Below are 17,869 nucleotides of genomic sequence, written 5' to 3'. Positions count from 1 at the left end.
TTTGTTATGTGATGTGTGACACAGCACCTCCCTATTGGTGCACATACCAAAATTCATGGGGGGTGGGGCCGAGGGTTGGGGGGTGGGGGGAGTGAGGACTCTGGCTGGGGATGCGGCTCTGGAGTGGGGGCTGGGCATGAGGGGTTCAGGGTGTGTGAGGAGTCTCAGGGCTGGGGCAGAGGGTTGAGTTCAGGGGTGTGTGGGCTCTGGGCTGGGGCCAGTGATGAGGGGTTTGGGGTGCAGGTTGCCAAAGGACTGCAGTCGGGAGAAAGGATTCCCCCCATCCTCTCTCACTGCAGCAGCTCAGGGCCTGGGGAGAGGCGCAAGGATTAATAGGTAGTTGCGTGGCCGCACAGCTTAGAGGGAACTTAGGCCACAACACCTGTGACAGGTTGGGTCACAGAGACCCTCTTGGGACTGTCACCTGATGTGCTGAAACTACCTCTGAGCCCGTTTTCCCTGCCAGCTTGGGACTCCAGAACCCTGTCTTGTTGAGCCAGACACGCCAGCCTGCTGCAACACAGACCCAGGGTCTGAACCACGCCCCCAAACCTGCAGACTTTAACCAAAAACTGCTTAGTGGGTCACCTCTCTCCAGCACCCAGACACCCAGCTCCCAATGGGATCCAAACTCCAAATAAATCCGTTTTACTCTGTATAAAGCTTATACAGGGTAAACTCATAAATTGTTCGCCCTCTATAACACTGATAGAGAGATGTGCACAGCTGTTTGCTCCCCCAGGAATTAATCACTTTCCCTAGGTTTGTTAATAAACAAAAGTGATTGTATTAAGTATAATAAGTAGGATTTAAGTGGTTTCAAGTAATAACAGCCAGAACAAAATAAGTTACCAAGCAAAAGAAAACAAAACATGCAAGTCTAAGCCTAATACATTAAGAAACTGAATACAGGTAAAATCTCACCCTCAGAGATGTTCCAATAAGCTTCTTTCACAGACTAGACTCCTTCCTAGTCTGGGCCCAATCCTTTCCCCGGTACAGTTCTTGTTCCAACTCAGGTGATAGCTCAGGGATTTCTCATGTCTGGCTGCCTCCTTTGTTCTGTTCCACCCCCTTTTATGGCTTTGGCACAAGGCGGGAATCTTGTCTCTCTGAGTCCCCACCCCTCCTTCTAAATGGAAAAGCCCCAGGTTTAAGATGGATTCCAGTACCAGGTGACATGGTCACATGTGCTGTGAGACCCCAGGCCTTCATTCTTCCTGGACTGGCTCACAGGAACACAGGGAGGTTTGCAAGTAAACAGAGCCATTTACAACCGATTGCCCTGGTCAATGGGAGCCATCAAGATTCTAAACCACCATTAATGGCCCACAATTTCCATAATTACAATAGAACCTCAGAGTTAACTTCATAGTTCTAGTTTTAGATACAAGAAAGATACATACATACAAATAGGATGACCACACTCTGTAGATTATAACCTTTGTAATGATACCTTACAAGAAACCTTTTGCATAAAGCATATTCCAGTTACATCGTTATAAACATATTTCCATAAAACATATGGAGTGCAATGTCACAACACCATTTTAAAGCGGTCGCCGGGGCTGGTGTTACACTTGTTGGGGCCCAGATCTGAAGCCGAAGACAGCCCCATGGCCAAAGCCTGAGGATTTGAACCCTGGGTGGCAGGACTCAGGCTTCGGTCCCCTCTCCTGGGGCCTTGTAGTCACTTTTGTTGTCAGAAGGGGGTTGCGGTGCAATGACGTTGGAGAACCCCTGGTGCAGACAAACCCAAAGAGGTGAAGTGTCTTACACGGAGTCACCCAGCAGGCCCGGCGCATCCTGCCCGTCAGCCAAGGCCGGGGGCTAGAGAGGGTGTAGCAAACGCCAGGGTCGCCCTTCTGTAGCAGAGCCAGGAACAGAACTCAGCCTTCCATGTGCCAGTCCAGTGTGCTGTCCACTAGGCCACACTGCCTCCCTCCCCTGACATCGCTGTCAGCAGGGTGCATTCGTCCAGCCCCAGTGACCAAACCCAAAATGAGTCTGTGCTCGGCGGCCCTGTCTCTCCCGCAGACCGGCCCAGTTCTGTTCTCTGGCAGTCACAAGCCCAGCTGTCTCGGGGGGCGGCTCCTAAAGACACTGGGGTCTGTCTGGCTTGGCCAGTCAGCCTGCCCTCCAGCTTTCCCAGTCCATCTCCTCCTGGGCTGCCGGGCCCCTGAGTACCAGGATGTTCGTCAGCCCCCAGCCCTCCCCGTGGTGCTCCCTGCACTGCCACTGAGCACCCCAGCCCGGCTCCTCTGACAGAGACAGTGACACCAGAGATCATGAAGCAACACGCATGGAAAGCCTCATTTGGGATCGGGGCACTGATCCCCTTAACGATGCTCTGAGGAGGTAGCAAGTGGATGGCACGTCAGCCTGGTAACGCTCTGATGCTGGACTGGAGAAGCTGAGACCCCATCGTTAGTGACAGGAGTTAACGATCCGTTAGGGCAGGATGGGCAGAGGTGCGTCAGGTCACAGGCCGGACGGGAGCAGTGGCCGGGCCGGGGAAGAGAGCTCAGAGTGGGACCTGCCAGAGAGGTGCAAAGAAATGAATCAGGAGTGAAATACAGGTGAAAACCTAGATCCCCACCTGGTGTGAATCCACCATAGCACCACTGGAGTCAACGGGGCCCGATCCCAGCTCGGGTCAGTCAGTGCTGCTCCATTGGAGTCCCTGGATGGAGGATGATTTACACCAGCTGAGAATCTGGCCGATTCCTCCCTCCCAGCTCCGGGGTGGAGAGGGTTAAACTGCCCCAGGGCTGTGCAGAGCATTGTACCTACAGCCCAATCCTGCCCCTGCAGCGCTTCCAACTCCTGCTGGGACATGTAACGCCAGAGCTGGGAATTGTTCTTCTCTATGGCATTAACCCTTTAAACTCATCTGCCTGAGGTAGGACTGGGAGCCAGGACTCCTGGGTTCTATTCCCAGCCCTGGGAGAGGGGGAAGGGTTGGGGAGGAGGGGGCCTGGGAGTCAGACCCCCTTGGCTGGGCCATCCTTAGGTTTTTTGGGGCCCTATGCAGTATTATTAAACTGGTGCCCCTATGCCCGATGGCAGCCCGGGCTCACATGTGTATTTTAGATCCAAGCATTTAAGGCTAAAGATGAATACTCAGATTGTGCATCTAAAAATCTATGCAAGGATTTTTAGAGATGTGATTTTATAATCTTCACCAACTCACTAATGAAATATTTTTAAAGCAAATTTTACGCGAAGGTCCTGTAGACTGACATGTTCTGCGTAAATATGACAGTCATGCACCACTGTTTGTGTCAGTACATTCAGAAACTGACAGTAGATACCTGGGGGTTGGCAAATGCCTCTTAAATGGCTTCATTACCCCTTGAATGGCTCGTTAAGAGTGTCAGTGTTGTGCTAATAGGTCTGTGGGGCTGGAGGCTTTTTCACTTTTAAAGTTACTAGATCCCCTTCCCAGGAAGACTCACCAGGCTGCAGCAGCCAGCTGTGGTGGGAGCCTGCAGGAAGGGTCAGAACAGGGATAGGACGAGGCGGTGGGGTGGACACTAAGGTCTTGGCTACGCTTGCAGCTGTACAGCGCTGTGCGGTAAACCTGTCTTCGTACAGCTGCGTAGGGAAAGCGCCGCAGTCTGTCCACACTGCCAGCTGCCAGCGCAGTGGTGTGGCCACACTTGTAACATTTGCAGCTGTGTTGGGAGCGGTGCATTATGGGCAGCTATCCCAGCATTCATGTGGCTGCAACGTGCTTTTCAAAACGGGGCGGGTGGGGTGTGAGAGGGAGTGTGGGGGGAGAGAGAGTGTGCTTTTTGGAGCATGTCAGCTCTCTATTTTACAAGTTCCAAACTCCCGGCCCCCTGCTCATTCGTTTACTCACTCAAAGCAAACAGCAAATTGTTTGCTTTTTCTCTGTGGTACGAGCTTTGAAACCGGCACTTGCGCATTCCTGCAGCCGGTCACAACAATGGAGAGGATTGGCCACTTGAGCGCTGCAAGCGTTTACACTCACACCCGTGAGTCGTAGCCACTCCGCTGCAGCTGTTATTGCTCTCGGAGATGTGGAGTGCCTGCAGCGGTGTACCCAGGGAGATACAGCGCTGCAAGTGCCCTGCCAGTGTGGACGGGGAGTGAGTTACAGAGCTGGGGGAGGCTTTACAGCGCTGTAACTCGCAAGTGTAGCCAAGGCCAAAGACCCAGGGGTGCCCCAAATTTTTGGGTGCCCTACACAGCTGCCTATGCCTAAGGATGGCCCTGCCCCTGGGTTACATTTCTACTTTGCCACAAACTTGCTGTAATCTTGGGCGGGTCAATGTCTGTGTCTCGGTTTCCCCATGTGTGACTGACATGGGGTTAACAGTGCCGCACGCTGAAGTCTCCCCCGTACCCTGTTCAGAGCGGGATGGCGTCTCTCTGGCAAATCCACCGAAGTGCAGAGCCGCAGAGGTCAGAATGAATCCGATTCCCCTTCACCGCCCCACAGCTGTTCCCCTCAGCCGGGCCTGACACCGGGAACCTGCAGGACAAAGGAGAGGGCCCCTGTCAGTGCGTGTGGGTCCACCACATGCAGTCGGTAGCGGCTCTTCCCTGTTCCAACAGGACCCGCAGCCGTCGGCTCCTCCAGCTCTGCCCTGGGGGCTGCCCCCTCTCCCCACTGTCAGGGCCCTGGCCAGGGTCTCTAACGGCCTCTCCCTGCCCAGATCCCAGGGACCTGCTCCAGCCTCATCCTCCCTGCTGGACCAGACCCTGTCCAGCTCCCTCCCCTGCTCCGCGTCTCCTCCCCACCGGGCTGTGCAGATGCTGCCCCGTCCTGGTTCCCTCCTGCCTCTCTGGCTGCTCTGTGTCTCCCCCTCCCCCCTGCCCCATTGTCTGGGGGATCCCCAGGGCTCTGGCCTGGCCTCTTTGCTCTTCTCACTCCACATCCTGTCTCTGGGCCACATCCCCCTCCCCCAGGGCTTCAGCCACCATCTTTATGCTGGGGGATGCACAAATCTCTCTCTGCCCCATAGCCCTGTCTGCTCCCACCCAGCCCCCCTCTCAACCAGGCCCCCCAGGTCCCCTCCTGGGGTCTCAGCATCGTCTGATACTGAACACAGCTCCCCCTGAGCTCCCGATCTTCCCCCCAAACCTCCCCTGGCCCTGGCCTCTTCTGCCCACAGAGGGGAGGGAAAGTGTTTGACTCAAGGAATCACTCACAGGCTCTGATCCAGCCGGGAGCCGTCCAGCCAGGTCCAGGCCTTCTCCGGGGAGGAGACGGACAGTCCGACCCAGAACAGATGTGAACCTTGTGTCAGGTCCTTTAGGAACTCCTGCAGTGAGTGTGTGACAGGCAGCTGGTGACCAGACGTGCTGTCGGGCTCTTTTCTTGTGAATCCAGGTTGTCAACAACTTCAGGACCAGAACGTCTGTCTGTCTGTCCATCTATCCCTGTATAAACCCATTATCCATCCCCAGACATCTGTCCCCATACACACCCATCTATCCAACTATCCCCCATAGACACCCCTCTATCCATCCATCCATCCCCATCCAGTCCCCGTCTCTCTGTAGCCACCCATCCTCACACACCCATCCTCACACACACCCAGCCCCTCTCTCCAGCTGTGCTGTATTGGGCACACCCCAGAAGGGGGAGGGTACTGGTGGCTTTAAGCTACCTTTGTGTGCCCCTTATCCTAGGGCTGGTGATTTAGGCTGGGTTTGTCAAAGCTGTCTGGGGGGGGGGTTGGACACCCCATTATTAACAATTAATGGGATCAGGGTGTCCAAATCCCCTAGGCAGCTTTGACAATCCCAGCCCTACCATGTAGCTATGCGCCCTCGGACTCTGCACCCAGGGCCCAGCCCTGCAGGGGCAGCTCCAGCAGGAAGGTATCATCCCCTTTACCAGCTCCTCCCGGTCCCGGATCACCAGCAGCTGGGAGCCCCTCGCTGAGCAGTCGGTGCGGCTCTCGCTCCACGTTTTACCTCCTCTGGAGACCCAGTAGCACTTGTCCCCGCGCAGCTGCCAGTCCGTGGGGCAGAGTTTGCACCCAGAGCCCCCTGCAGAGAGACAGGCGTCATTAATGCTCTGAGCGCTCTGGGCCTCATTTCCGGCTACTCCCTTCCTGTGACTGAGGCAGGGATGGGGTAAAATGGGTTCAGTCCCCTTTGTGCTCCCCGGGGCTGGGTCAGGCCCTGCCTGGCTCCTCATGTCAGCTACAGCAGCCTCAGAGGTGCTCTGCCTTATCCAGTGCTCCCGTATGGGCCCTGGGAAGCAGAGAACACCCATAGGCACTGCACTCTAGCCACACTGCCAATCTGCTCCCTACTTTGGGAGTTGGGAACAGGGTGGGGGAGGGCCCTTACCCCAGCTCCACACCAGCCGGAGAGGCCCCCCAGGACAGGGGAGATTCTCAGGGGCCTATGGACCCACTTTAAGGCCCCTTTACGCTGCCAGAATGGCCTAGAAGGGTCTTGGAGTAACTAGGGGAAAGGGGTGGTGTTAAACTGGGAACAGGAGGGGAGGCTGGGACCCAGGGGTGATGGGGAATGGGAGGGGACATGGGGCCCAGATGCCAGGGAACAGGAGGGGGTGGGACCATAAGACAATCTCTCTAATGAGATGTGACCCCCACACACACACTGAAAAAAATTGGACAGCTTTGTATTACATTGTTATTAAAATCTTCATGGCTGGGTATTACCCTGTATGGCCACTAGATGTCGCTGCCCCACGCACAGTCCCAGTTGAGGCAGGTACATTCATGGCCTGGCACCGAGCGGGGCTGGTGGCTAGATCAGTGCAGCCAGCAGGGGGCGCCGTGTCCCTGCCCTGCAGGATCCCCAGGGGCTGGGACGGCAGCTGGGTTCCCACTGGCCGTGCCCGGGGCGGAGGGCGGCTCAGAGACACACGAGCTGGGGTTACCTGCTGGGCCGGGCGGGGCCGGGTGGCACAACTGGGATCGGAAACGCTCCAGGCGGGCGCTGCATTCTGCTGTGCTGGGGTCTCTGCTCCCAGCTCCGTCACTCCCAGGGGGTGTAGGTGTATCTCTGCTCCCAGCTTCTTCGCAATCAGGGGCTGCCGGGGTCTGTCCCTTCTCAGACATCAAGTGGGAAACTGCAAAGCAGCGTCGGTGGGAGTGAGGGCGACCGGTCAATGTTGTGGGAGTTGCTGATAAAAGCACCAGCACAGAGCCCTGCGGAGACACAGGGCCTGCCCCAAAGCCTGTTCTGCCCCATCGCCACTGACTCCAATGAATTTCAGAGCAGCCCCATAGGGACACGGTCTAAAAAAAAACTGAAAATCCCTTGGGGCTCTTTGCAAACCCAGCTCATGTTTGCATCTGTATAAGTTTCCCAGTGCCCATCACCAGTGTATCAGAGCACCCCACAGTCTGTACTGGATTTATCTTCCCCACCCCTCACCCCCTGTGTGAGGCAGGGCACAGGACTGTTATCCCCATTGTACAGGTGGGGAAACTGAGGCACAGAGCTCCTCAAGGTAGCGAGGACCAGCCTGGGTTCTGGGCTGGGGACAGGCCACCTGAGCCGCTCCTCTGGGGCTGCAGGTTCAATGTTGTGTAGCCCTCCTCGCCCTGTGTCCTCGCCCTGTGAGAGGAGGAGCCGGGAGCAGCATGGGCTGGGGTGTGAGATCGCACAGGAAGCTGAGACGCTGGGCTGCAGCTGTGTGGGCGTCAGGGTGGTGGTCACAGCGTCCGGTGTCAGGGGCTCTCTGCTGCTATGGAAGTTGGTTCAGTCAAAACAGGGCTCGCAGACAGCCTCCCCCGCCAGTGCAGCCACCCTGATCCCAAGGTGAGGGGCACAGCCTGTCTGTTGAGGAGTTTATCTGGCCCCCGTCACTTGCTGTCTCTGTCCTTCGCCCACATTCCCTGTGAAGAAGGGGAGGCTCATGGGGACAGATTATTAAAGGGGTTTAAGGCACCTAAAGCTGCAGATAGGCCCCGAGTGGGGTTTTCAGAAGCACCTAGGTCCAGATCCTCGACAGGATTTAGGTTCCTAACTCCTTTGGGTTTTCGGCACCTAAATACATTTGAGAACCTGGGCCCTAGGTGCCCAATTCCCATTGGTTTCAATAAGCATTAGGTGCCTAAAAACAACCCACTAGGTGCATAGCTGCATTGTTAGGTGCCTAAACCCCTGTGGAATTCCAGCCGTAAGGGACCAGCCCAGGATCACACAGGAATCTGTGCAAAACCCAGGAACTGGTCCCAGAGCTCCTGCGTCCCAGATTAGCACCTAACCCCCTGAGGCAGCCTTCCCCTCCGAGAACCTGTGAGCTCCCGCCCAGTCCCACATCCCGCTGTGAACAGCCAGCTCTGTCTGACATGTCAGCGTGGCCATGGGAACAAGGTATTCAGGGGAAAAATCCCCAGCCATATTTCTCCATTTATCAACCAGCTACATTTTTCTAATATTACATTCTGATGACATTTGCACTGAAATGCCCAACGTTGATGAAAAGCTGCGGGGGGGGGGGGGGAACACTAGGATAATTTCCCCCTGTCCTAGATTTTCTAGCAAGTGGAAATGTTTCAATTTTTGAAATTTCAACAATGGCTCTGAAAATCCCACTCTATGGTACTGGCCAGTCCAGCGCCCAGCGTGATTAATGGGTAGGAAATCGGGATTCAAATCTTAGCTGTGCCACAGATCTGTGTATGATCTTGGCCAAGTAATTTCACCTCTTTTGCTTTGACTGTTGTGCCTATTTAGATAGGTTTCAGAGTAGCAGCCGTGTTAGTCTGTATCCGCAAAAAGAACAGGAGTACTTGTGGCACCTTAGAGACTAACAAATTTATTAGAGCATAAGCTTTCGTGGACTACAGCCCACTTCTTCGGATGCATATAGAATGGAACATATATTGAGGAGATATATATACACACATACAGAGAGCTCTCTGTATGTGTGTATATATATCTCCTCAATATATGTTCCATTCTATATGCATCCGAAGAAGTGGGCTGTAGTCCACGAAAGCTTATGCTCTAATAAATTTGTTAGTCTCTAAGGTGCCACAAGTACTCCTGTTCCTATTTAGATAGTGAGCTTTTGGGTGGCGGGAGGGGCCTGTCTCTCGCTGTGTGTCTGTGACCCTGCCAGGCAGGAGCGAGGGGGCTGGAGGCACCCGCAAATAAATTCATATGGGAAGAAAATAAAAATGTTATAACCTGGGGAGTGGAAAGTGGGATCCAGAAGAACCCAGGCCCGTTCCTCAAAATCGGGACTGGTGCTAAAGAAGGTAGCCGGGGGGATTGGAGTGCTACCTATATAGCAAAATCCTAATTTTCCTTTTAAAAAACACATTTGGATGAGAAATTTTCAATCAGTGCTAGTATTAGAGTTGGCTGAAATTTTTTTCTAATTTTAAAATGTTGATGTAATTTTGAAATTTGAAACAAAAAATGAGGAAAAATGTTGATAAAACTGTCACATAATTCTCCCCTCTCCCTCCCATTTTTCAACCAACTTGTGGAGCTTTTTAAATTTTGAACTTTCAAAATGTAGGGGGTCTTTTGAATTTTGAAAAGAGGGTGACAAGGTTTTTTTTTTTTTTTTTAAATCTATCAGTAAAATGTTCCCGTTATTTTTAACCAGTTCTAGTGTATGCCTGGATCTATCTAGTTATCCATCCATCCCCATGCACACCCAGCTATCTAATTTTCTCTCTGTGTTACAGTCAAGCTCTTTGGAACATCAAAGAAATTTACCAGCTAGTGGGAGGGGCTCCACAATGGAATTCTGGAGGGTCGGGACAATCCATGCTATACACGGATGGACCCACACAAATAAACCCAGTGCTGCCAGCTGCTTACCCCAAATCCCCAGCGCTATCACAGCAATCACCAGGACAATATTCCCAATCCATCCGACCCACAGCGCTGTCCGATGCCACCGGGGACTCGGGGGACCTGTAAGAGCCAACGTCTGGTGAGAAACAATCGGAACCTGGTGTATGAAAGACTGTTTCAAAGGAAAACACAGCCCTGATCTTACAGTGTGGGTAGAATCCTATGCCTGTATGGAGTTCATTACAGGATTGGGGCCTGTTATTTCCACCCTAATGTATAGATGTGAAAGCTGGAAATCCACCAAAGGCGTAGACAGAGAGAGAGAGAACTTACAGAACATAACAACACAGAAGATAGGAAAAGAGCGTCCCAGGTTAGCCAGGAATGGTGGAGCCTGGGTCGTCCCCTGAGCAACCTACAATGGCCTGGGCAGGATTCGGCATCACTATTATTATTTTGCTTTCCCAGATTTGATTTTCTCAAAGGTTTCCCATTCGCAACATTTTTGGCTGGAAACTTTTTCCCATTTGTAAACATCTTTGGTTCGGTGCTTTCTCTTTCCATTTTCAAGGCTTAATTACTATGTTGCATGGCCGAGCTTGATTGGTCAGCTGAGTCACATGACATTATTGTTTCAGACTGAACATCTTTCAATCTTGAAGACATAGAATCACAGAACTGTAGGGCTGGAAGGGACCTCAAGAGGTCATGTAGCCCCCCTCCCCTCTCCCTCACACCGCACTGAGCCAGGACTGTATTTACCCCTAGACCATCCTTGTCTGGTGTTTGTTTAACCTATTCTTAAAACCCTCCAATGCCCGAGTTTCCACAACCTCCCTAGCTAACCTGGTTCAGCGCTTAACTACCCTTAGAGTTAGAAAGTTTTTCCTAAAATCTAACCCAAATCTCCCCTGCTGCAAAGTAAGTTGATTATTGTCTATTGTACCTTCAGTGGCCATGGAGAGCAACTGATCAACACCCTCTTTAGAACAACCTTTTTCATACCGGAAGACTGGTCTCATGTCCCCCCTCAGCCGTCTCTCCTCTAGACTAAACATGTCCAGTTCTTTCAACCTCTCCTCATCCGGCATGTTTTCTAAACCTCTTCTAAACATTTCTCTGTCTTGAAATCAAAACATTTCAAAATGATGATGTTCGAAAACAAAAAAAAAATGGGGATTAAAAAGATTCCATGGAAAATGTCGAAGACCAAGAATACCAGCCCTTGTCACAAACCGATTGAACTAACCACAGTTTAACTACGAGCTACTCAGAGATTCCCAGGCCGGAAGGGACCATTCTGACCTCCTGTATTACACACACCAGAGAGCTTCCTCAGCATAATTCCTAGAGCAGATCTTATAGAAAAACACCCAGGGTTGATTTAAAACTTGTCAGTGATGGTGAATCCACCACGACCCTTGGTAAATTGTTCCAATGACTAATTACGCTCACCATTAAAAGTTTACACCTTATTTCCGGTCTGAATTTGTCTAGCTTCAACTTCCAGCCCTTGGATCGTGTTAGAACCTTTCTCTGCTAGATTGAAGAGCTTGTTATTCAATATTTCTTCCTCATGTAGATACTTATAGACTGTCAAGTCACCCCTTAGCCCTCTCTTTGTTAAATAGATGGAGCTCCTGGAGTCTATCACTACAAGACAGGTTTTCTGATCCTTTAATCATTCTCATGGCTCTTCTCTGACCCCTCTCCAATTTAGCAACATCCTTCCTGAATTGTGATCACCAGAACTGGACACGGGATTCCAGCAGCGGTCGCAGCAGGGCCAAATCCAGAGCTAAAATAACCTCTCGGCTCCTACTTGAGATCCCCCTGTTTATGCATCCCAGGGTAGCATTAGCCCTTTAGGCCACAGCATCGCACTGGGAGTTCATGTACAGCTGATTATCCCCCATGACCCCCGAATCTCTTTCAGAGTCCCTGCTCCCCAAGACAGAGTGCCCCCCCCCCATCCTGTAAGTGTGGCCTGCATGCTTTGTTCCTGTTGGACTCAGTCATGTCCATTAGGGCCCATTTCAGCAAAACATCCTTATCCAGCAAAGAACTTGGATGTGGGTTTAACTTTAACAGCTTACTCCAGTCCCATTGACTGTAATGGGGTTAAGGAAGTGGTTAAAGAGAGGCACAGGTGTTAAGTTCTTTGCTGAATTCTAATCAAAGCCGGCGTCTGTAGGTGAAACTCTCTGGCTTGGGTTATGCGGGAGGTCAGACTTGATGATCAGAACGACACTTACAGACATGCAACGTGTATGAATCACAGACACCTAACAAGAGACATGCCCTGCCCTGAAGAAACTGGGTGCACGGGATGAAATTCACCCCTGTGTAGAGAACCAGCACAAAGGCTAGCCACCTCTCTAGTCCTATTTTGCAGGTTACAAGTAGGGCATTGGCCTTTGCGCTGCGCCCTCTGCAGAGATGTGCATTTCCCCCACCAAGGTTGGGAGGCAGGGAGAGGAAACAATAGCTTAAATATAGCTGCTGTGAAGTCAGAGCTGCCCAGAGTGAGGTTAGAAATGTAGACTTGAAGGGTTTCTTAAAAAGCAAGTTAATGCCACGCATTGCAGAGATTCTGTGCAGCAGGGGAAGTGAACCCCGGGGCTTGTGATTCTGGGCTTCTCCAAAACAGCCCCAGGTGTCAATTAGAACAGCCCTGGGGTTGCTCTAATTTATGGACAGTCCAGGGCAACTCAGATTATCTGGAGCAGCAGAAATTCTCCTTACTGCTCCCTCACCCACCCCTGCTGGAAAGCGTTCTCTGCTAGGTTTTTTTTGGGGGGGGGGAATGAGGGGAAGCAGTGTAGCTTATGGCCGCCCTATGCTGTACCTGCACTGGGTGAAATTCTCCTCTGATCACTTGCAGCAAAATCCTGCCCCCGTGTGCTGCCGGTGTGGAGTATAGGGGCCGAGGCAGGCTGGGTGCTGAGCTGTGTACCGACAACTGGCTCCAGCTGTGGGGGGCTGAGCACTTGACCTAAATAAGACCCACCATGTCCAGATTCCCAGTGCGGGGGTTTACCCCAGACACCAGCCTTCCCCGCCCAGCCAGCACTCCTCAGCTCTCGAGTAGCAGCTCCATGGACCATTACAGAGGACGCCCGGAGGCAGCATTACAGTTGCACGTACTGGCTTTCCCCGGAAGGACGTGTCAATTACAGTAGCACCCTGAGATGCTGGGTGAGATCAGGGCCCTGTTGGGCTGGGGGCTGCAGGAGCATATACCAGAGACAGCCCCCGCTGTCTCAATAGCACTAGAGTTAATGTAGTGTCTACAGCTCAACCCCACTCCAGGGACGTGTCTGAGCAGTTCACATTATTCTTGCCAATGCCCTGGTAGCCTGAGTCCATCATGCAACCATCTAGAACGCCACAAGCCCCCAGCTAGAACTTGGTGGGTTGTAATTGGAGAAGTACCATCTAATGCACCATCCAGACTGGCGAGTGGGTGCATGGACTTCCTCTTTCCACCCCAGGCTTCTGCACCGAGAGCCCCGCACACAGAAGTGAGCTGCTACAGAGAGCTGATCAAATGTGTTGCAGCCACCTCCCCAAAAGCCAAAAATTCCCCTGGCACAGACCTGCTCAGGAGCAGCCAGTGAATGCAAGGGGCTCCCCAGCAAAATCCATCTTTGGGTTTACAACGACCCCCCCCCCACCCCTCTGGGGAAATAAAAGGCACTTACTGTGGGGCTGAGCTGAAAGGGGTGCCCTGGAGCCAGGAAAGCCAGGGGGGAGGTTCAGATCAGCATAGACTATCTCCCCAGTCATGATGCGAGCAGCTGATAAGAACACCTGGCTGTGTGCTCAGGGCAGCCTGCCGCTGGGTATGTGAATGTAATTGATCTCAATCCAACATCAGGAAGTGCCGCCTCTGAGAGCTGAATTCCACTCCTCTCACATGTGACTGCGAAGGGTCCTGTCACAGCCAGGGCTGACTAGGTCCTGCAGCCTTAAACCAATGCAACTGGCCTTGAAATGTGGAGACTGGGGCAGTGTTGGGGCCAGGGACTTGTCTTGCACGGTAGCTTTCTGGTACCTGTTGTAGGGTCTAGGCACAGGGGCTAAACTATTGGGCTGGGAATTAAAATTCCTGGCTTTGTTCTGATCTGAGTTCTGACCTGCTGTGTGAATTTGCACAGGTCACTTCTTTCCCCTGTACTTCAGTTTCCCCACCTGTTTTGTGTATATTTCATTTGTGAACTCTTTGCCACATGGACTCCCTGTGTGTCTGTGCAGCACCTGGCACAACGGGGCCCTGATCTCAGCTGGGGATCAACTCCCATTGAAACCAGGTGCCTAAATACCTCTGAAGGTCTGCTCCTAAGTGACTTTCCAAGGTTACACACCAAGTTAGCGGCAGAACTTTGTAACCAGATCTCCTGGGTCCCAGTCCAGTGCATTAACCAGGAGACATCTTCTGTTCTCTTTTTAACACCAGGTGGGACATTGGTTCAGCCTGGGAATGATTTACCCAGTGCCGCTGGTGTGCCTGGCATTGTGCTGGTGAAAGGTTTTCTGTGATGTAGCATTCGAATGGATCAATATCACTAACATGGTTCAAAGAGTTGGGCAGAGTGTCTAAGGGAAGAACAAACTAGCCAGACTGGTTATTGACTGAAGTCTTGGGTGATCTATTTTGCAAGTGTGGTTTGAGCACACATCGGAAAATATTACTGTCATACCACAACCGGCCAGCCGAGAAAGGTGTTGTGTGACAGTGGTTAACAAGTATTAACAGGGCTCTCGGGCCAGATCTCCACCTGCTGTGAATTCCCCCCGCCCCCGCCCCCGCCCCCCTAGCTCTATTGGAATTAATAGTGCCAGAGAGCCCCCACCAGTGCAAAGTAAATTTTTTGTTCCAATGTGCAATGTAATGCACGTTGGGGAAAATAATCCCAACTACACAGACACAATGATGCGGTCTAAATTGGCTGTTACTGCCCAAGAAAGAGATTTTGGAATCACCGTGGAGTGTTCTCTGAAAACCCCCAGGGGTTGTAGGGACCTGCCGGCCACTTCAAGGTGCGGCGCCGGACCAGGGCAGGCAGGGAGCCTGCCTTAGCCCTGCTGTGCCGCCACCCGGGAGCCACCCGAGGTAAGTGTTGCCTGGCCGGAGTCCGAACCCCTCACCCCGTCCCCAACCTCCTTCCCCAGTTCTGAGCCCCCAACCAGAGCCAGCACCCCAAATCCGCTCCCACACCCAACCTCCTGCCCCACCCCTGAGCCCCCTCCAGCATCCAAACTTCCTCCCAGAGCTTGCACCCCAAATCCCCTCCTGCTGTTACCAGCTTTCCCTGTTACTTTGGGGTATGCTCATTTATTAGGGTTACTCTTCTGGGGGGCCGGGGTTCTGTACTTCTATCAATGTACTACTTGTGTTCTCATACGGAGCTCGACTTCTCCCTGCTGCAAGTCCCTCCCAGGGAAGCTATCCTGCAGGTTCCCTAGGGCTGGGGTCTTCCAGTCCCAGAATATCACTCACTCACTCACTCACTCACACACACACACACACACACACCCCTGGACTCAGTAGGTTGGGTCAAGCAGCACCTCCAAGCTGTCTCCCTTATATGTCCCAGGTTCAGCATATCCCAATCCCCACTTTCACGTTACAATTGTTCTGGTAGTAACCCACTGGATGAGCAAACCCCGCAGGATTTTTGGGCACTGCAGGGACCTTTAGCTTAGGTACGAGGAGCGTTGCTGTAGAGCAAATGAGGAAACCAAAAAACACCCACAAGGAGGAGAGAGAGAGAGAGAGAGAGAGAGAGAAGCAACCAGCTTAACTATGAAAGTTATTTATTGCCAGGTAATAACCGTAGGGGAGCCAAACAAACAAAACAGTTACAATATTAAATCCAACTTAAAATTGACTATAAAAGTCAGGTTTAGAAAACTATAACTGATCACACAAGTCAGGGTCAGAAGGCTATACTGAGAGAGAGAGAGAGAGAGAGAGAGCTGGGTTCTCACCACTCCGTGAAGCTTGAATCGATCAGGGTTCCCAGGTGGTGGTGGTAGCTGAGAGTCTGGAGTGCTGGAGACAGGCAGAGCCCCCAGCACCATCAGTCAGGAGAAGATGAAATCCCAATGGAACTGATGCGGATTTTGGATCCAGGTATCAGAACACTTACTTGAGCGTGGGTAGGGGTTTTTGTAGAGACACAGCAATGGTTCAAGGGAGACACTAGATTTGTTTGTGTAAACAAGGGAGAATACCAAAGTTTGTTTTGTTCAAGCTAGACATGGGAGCTGATCATTCCTGGCTATGAGTTGTGTTCCTTGGAGGGAGCTCACAATCCAATTAGGCAGCTTCACTATTTTGGATACCAATAAAGGATTTATTACTAGAATTGGTCTGATAACTGCTGAGCTGGGTGTGTGCAGATGTGGGTTCATTAAGATCTGGAGCAGAGATCCCCCATGATGCACTGCTTCCCTGCTTTTCTGATCCCAGAGTTCCGTGCGGTTCTTGCCTTGGAATCTCTGTTCTCCATTCTGTATGCTAATGGGGATGCCTCCTTGTCCCATCTTCGAGGGAAATGAGGCTAGGGGAGTTTCCTTAATCCTATCACCCTTGTCCGGAGGGGTTTAGGTGTGTCTCCTGTGATGGTACTTCCCATAAGGCTTTATGGAAATAGGCTTAGAATGTGTTTTATGCTACATATGCCATGTAACATATCTCCTTAAAGGTTATGATCTACTGAATGTATTAATCCGATTTGCATGCATGTATCATTTTTGTATTTGATGTTATGAATGTTGGCTGTGTACTGGCTTGGTTTCTAAATAACCTTAGTCGAGCATTTGGTCAGTTCCTGGAGAAAGGAATGTTGAAATTAAGGAGCTAATCAAGAAACACTTAAAGGACAATGGATCTTGGAATGCTCCAATCCACATAAGAAGTCTTCCTGGAGACATACAAGATACCATGTGGACAACGGCTTCTGCCTGTAAAGACTGTGAGTCATGCATGGACATGTGACTTGCCCAGGTGACTCCAGAACTCCATCTTGGAGCTGGACTTTGCATAGGAGTGAGGAGCGGGGGGGTCTTTACCCATAAGAGAAAGTCTATTTAAACTCATGAGAGACCCCTCCATTTTGTCTTCAGCTGGCTAAAGAGAGGAGCCATCATGAAGAATCCCCTAGCTACCACCTGAGCTGGAACAAGAGCTGTACCAGGGGAAAGAATTGTGCCCAGGCCTGGAAGGTGTCCAGTCTGAGAAAAAAATTACTGAAGAATTTCTGAGGGTGAGATTATCTGTATTTAGTTTGATTAAGCATAGATCTGCGCATTTTATTTTATTTTGCTTGGTGACTTACTTTGTTCTGTCTGTTACTACTTGGAACCACTTAAATCCTACTGTCTGTATTTAATAAAATCACTTTTAATTATTAATTAACCCAGAGTATGTATTAATACCTGGGAGAGCAAACAACTGTGCATATCTCTCTATCAGTGTTATAGAGGGTGAACAATTTGAGTTTAGCGTGTATAAGCTTTATGCAGGGTAAAATGGATTTATTTGGGTTTAGACCCCATTGGGAGTTGGGCATCTGAATGTTAAAAACAGGAACACTTCTGTGAGCTGTTTTCAGGTAAACCTGCAGCTTGGGGCAAGTGATTCAGACCCTGGGTCTGTGTTGGAGCAGACAGGACTGTCTGGCTCGGCAAGACAGGGTGCTGGAGTCCTGAGGGGGCAGGGAAATCAGGGCCAGAAATGGTCTTGGCACATCAGATGGCAGCACCCAGGAGGGTTTCTGTGATCTTACCCGTCACAACTTTAACCTGAGCTACACGTAAAAAATCATTACCCAGGAGCAGGTCGACTAGGAGGTGTTCCATTACCCCCCCAGTCAAAACACTTTCCAAACCTTCCCACATCGCATGGATTTTAGCTAGTGGTACGAGGAATCTGCTTTCACCCACCCCCACAATCTCTGCCATTTGGCCAGGCAACATACTGGCCTTTGGGACCACACTCTGCTTAACCAGAGAGATCTGGGCCCCTGTAGCCCTCTGCCCCAAGTACTCCCTGCCATTCATTAGAACAGCCTGAACATGCTCC

The 17,869-nt window shown here is 51.5% G+C and overlaps 1 protein-coding gene across 1 annotated transcript; it reads right to left on the bottom strand.

Annotated features, from left to right (window-relative positions):
• Nucleotides 1–1,363: 1,363 nt before the first annotated feature.
• On the bottom strand, nucleotides 1,364–14,242 carry LOC112060967 (killer cell lectin-like receptor subfamily B member 1B allele C). The gene is made up of 7 exons (XM_065564132.1): nucleotides 13,482–14,242; nucleotides 9,802–9,897; nucleotides 6,893–7,084; nucleotides 5,873–6,027; nucleotides 5,182–5,294; nucleotides 4,373–4,501; nucleotides 1,364–2,536 (listed from the first exon to the last, which is right to left on the bottom strand). The coding sequence occupies exons 1-6, from the start codon at nucleotides 13,564–13,566 to the stop codon at nucleotides 4,378–4,380; spliced, it is 765 nt and encodes a 254-aa protein (XP_065420204.1). The 5' UTR covers nucleotides 13,567–14,242; the 3' UTR covers nucleotides 1,364–2,536; nucleotides 4,373–4,377.
• Nucleotides 14,243–17,869: the final 3,627 nt, after the last annotated feature.

The sequence above is a fragment of the Chrysemys picta genome, chromosome 12, assembly GCF_011386835.1.
Source record: "Chrysemys picta bellii isolate R12L10 chromosome 12, ASM1138683v2, whole genome shotgun sequence".
In the NCBI taxonomy this organism is placed as follows: Eukaryota; Metazoa; Chordata; order Testudines; family Emydidae; genus Chrysemys; species Chrysemys picta.
This window is presented reverse-complemented; position numbering and strand designations above follow the sequence as displayed.

What these genes read in the sequence shown, in the direction of transcription:
- LOC112060967 (XM_065564132.1), bottom strand. Translation starts at nt 13,566, where the DNA reads ATGACTGGGGAGATAGTCTATGCTGATCTGAACCTCCCCCCTGGCTTT. An exon ending in CCTTTCAGCTCAGCCCCACA is followed by an intron (nt 9,898 to 13,481) that starts GTAAGTGCCTTT and finishes TGGCTCTTACAG; the next exon opens with GTCCCCCGAGTCCCCGGTGG. An exon ending in TCCGGGACCGGGAGGAGCTG is followed by an intron (nt 5,295 to 5,872) that starts GTAAAGGGGATG and finishes CACTCACTGCAG; the next exon opens with GAGTTCCTAAAGGACCTGAC.